Source organism: Otolemur garnettii, unplaced genomic scaffold, assembly GCF_000181295.1.
Source record: "Otolemur garnettii isolate 467f Iridium unplaced genomic scaffold, OtoGar3 scaffold00013, whole genome shotgun sequence".
In the NCBI taxonomy this organism is placed as follows: domain Eukaryota; kingdom Metazoa; phylum Chordata; class Mammalia; order Primates; family Galagidae; genus Otolemur; species Otolemur garnettii.
In genome coordinates, this window is record NW_003852408.1 from 9,009,079 (window position 1) to 9,011,161 (window position 2,083).

At 59.4% G+C, this 2,083-nt stretch overlaps 1 protein-coding gene across 1 annotated transcript in view; it reads left to right on the forward strand.

Moving 5' to 3' along the window:
* Positions 1 to 1,216: 1,216 nt before the first annotated feature.
* The window catches only part of AP1S3 (adaptor related protein complex 1 sigma 3 subunit), a 76,510-nt gene continuing 75,643 nt past the window's right edge, over positions 1,217 to 2,083 (forward strand). Inside the window, exon 1 of the mRNA XM_023510408.1 lies at positions 1,217 to 1,252. Within this exon, the coding sequence (XP_023366176.1) occupies positions 1,250 to 1,252 (3 nt within the window). The 5' untranslated portion in view covers positions 1,217 to 1,249. The remainder of the gene's footprint in view (positions 1,253 to 2,083) is intronic.

Genomic DNA, 2,083 nt, shown 5'->3' on the forward strand with positions numbered 1-2,083 from the left:
ACGTGGCATCTGGGTACCCATCCCAGCGACCCAAATGTCCCCTTCTCAGCACCCATTTAACTGTCATAATTTGTTTACTTGTTTATTATATGTTGTTCCGCAAAGGACTGAAAGCTCCAGGAGAAAGCCTGTTTGTCCCCAGCTGGGTCTGCCAGCCTCCTCCTGTAGGGCCTGTGGCATAGAGTAAATATTGGTAAATATTTGTGGCATGAACCCGCGGGTGGGTGGAGCTCTCCTTACTTCCAATCACCTGAGCTGGCCCCCGGCCTGGGGAAGGGTACAGCAGATCCTGGGAAGGACTCTCACAGATTTGGGGTTCCAGGGACTGCCCAGGCAATGGTCCTTAACACTTTCAGGGTCTCAGCTCTCTTTAGGTGATTATTTATTTATTTTTTATTAACCTCCTTCATGTTTATATGGATGGAGCTGGAAAACATTCTTCTTAGCAAAGTATCTTTAGGTGTTTGATATAACAAATGGACTCTCTTTCCCGAACGAAGATAAATCTACGCTCAAAACTCTGCCTACGATTTAGGGGTTTGGACGCCGTAGGTAAAACCCCCAGACTTAAGAAAAACCAAGGCAGGAGAGAAATTGAAGAAACAGTCTTGGACGCCACAACATCTTAGGAGAGCTCTTGAAAGGAGCTTGCTTACGATTTTTGCCGGGGGACTGCAGAGTTTGTTTTGAAGTGAGGGGACAGGGTGCTAAAGGGAGCAAGAAATCGCTTCCAGTTACAGCTCTGCCAACCGCTCAAGTTCAAGTGTCTGGGGGAAATATCTTTGCCAGCACTGACAAAAGTTTCTCGAGTGAATGAAGGACACATTCGCGCTGCAGAATCAGGAAGGCAGAGCTCGCGGAGGTCTAGGTGCAGGGAGCTCCGGGTCGGCCGGCTCCGGGCGCAGCCCAGGCGGCGAGCGGAGGTGCGCGCAGGTGCATCCGCACAGGTGCGGCCGGGCCGGGGGCGGGGGGCGGGGGGCGCAGGAGGAGGGGACCGCGGGGAGGAGAGTGACTGGGAGGAGGGAGGGGAAGGCGAGGCGGAGGAGGGAGGGGCGGCAGGGCGTGGGCGGGGCGGAGGGAGCGCGCGGGGAGGAGTCTGCAAACTTTCAGTCCAGGGCATTGTGGGAGGCGGCCATGGTCTGAGGCGGGCGCTCACCTGTCAGCCGCGCCGGCTCCTGCGCTCGCCTCTCGCCCTTGCGTGCTCCGCGCTCGCCGCTCGCCTAGCGGGGGCGGCGGCTGCCGGGTCACCATGGTGAGTGGGGGGAGCTCGGGGCGGCCGCGCCGGCTGGGACTGGCGTGCTCGCGGAAGGCACCTGCGGTGCGGGGCCCGGCGCGCGGCCGGGTGGGGGTGCGGGTGGAGCCTGTCGGGTCCCCGCGCCCCGCGAGGTCCCCGAACCGCGCGAGCCAGTGGCCCAGCCGCTCCGCACCCCGCGGGCCCGCGGCGGACGCCTGCACGGAATTCCCGCGGCCGCCCGGCGCCGCGGCTTCATTCATTCGGTACACGTTTGCCGAGCGCTCAGTGGGTCCCAGGCGCCGCGCCAAGCGGTGGGGCTGTCGGGGACCGGGCGGGGTCCAGTGGAATCCCCTGCTCTCTGGGAGCTTGCACTCTGGGAGGAGGACGAGGAGGGAGGGAAACGAGTAACGTGCAAGTGAAATGACGGCGCTCTGAAGTATCACACAACCCGGCGAAGAGGCAACTTGTGACTGGGAAAGGCATCTTTGAAAAGGTGACATTTTAGCCGCCCGAGGTGGCGGAGCGGCGCTACAGGTGGAGCAGAGACGGCAAAGGAGGGAGAAGAACCCCTGTTGGTAGCACAAGGGGTTGGAGGCCAGAGGAGGCAGGTCCTTATAGGCCGAAGTAAGGAGTTTGGTTTTCATTTCAAATGGGTGGGGAAACCTTGGGAACTTTTTAGTAAGAAAACTGACCTTTATCAGTTCTTCAATTTTAAAAGATCTCTTTGGCTGTTGGTGGAGAATGCACTGGGTCTTGCACGTGGGAAGGCCAAGGTGGAAACCGGGAAACCAGTGCAGCCTTGGCCGGCACTTGGTGGAGTCGACAGCTCGGGTTCCTCTTGCTCTTCCT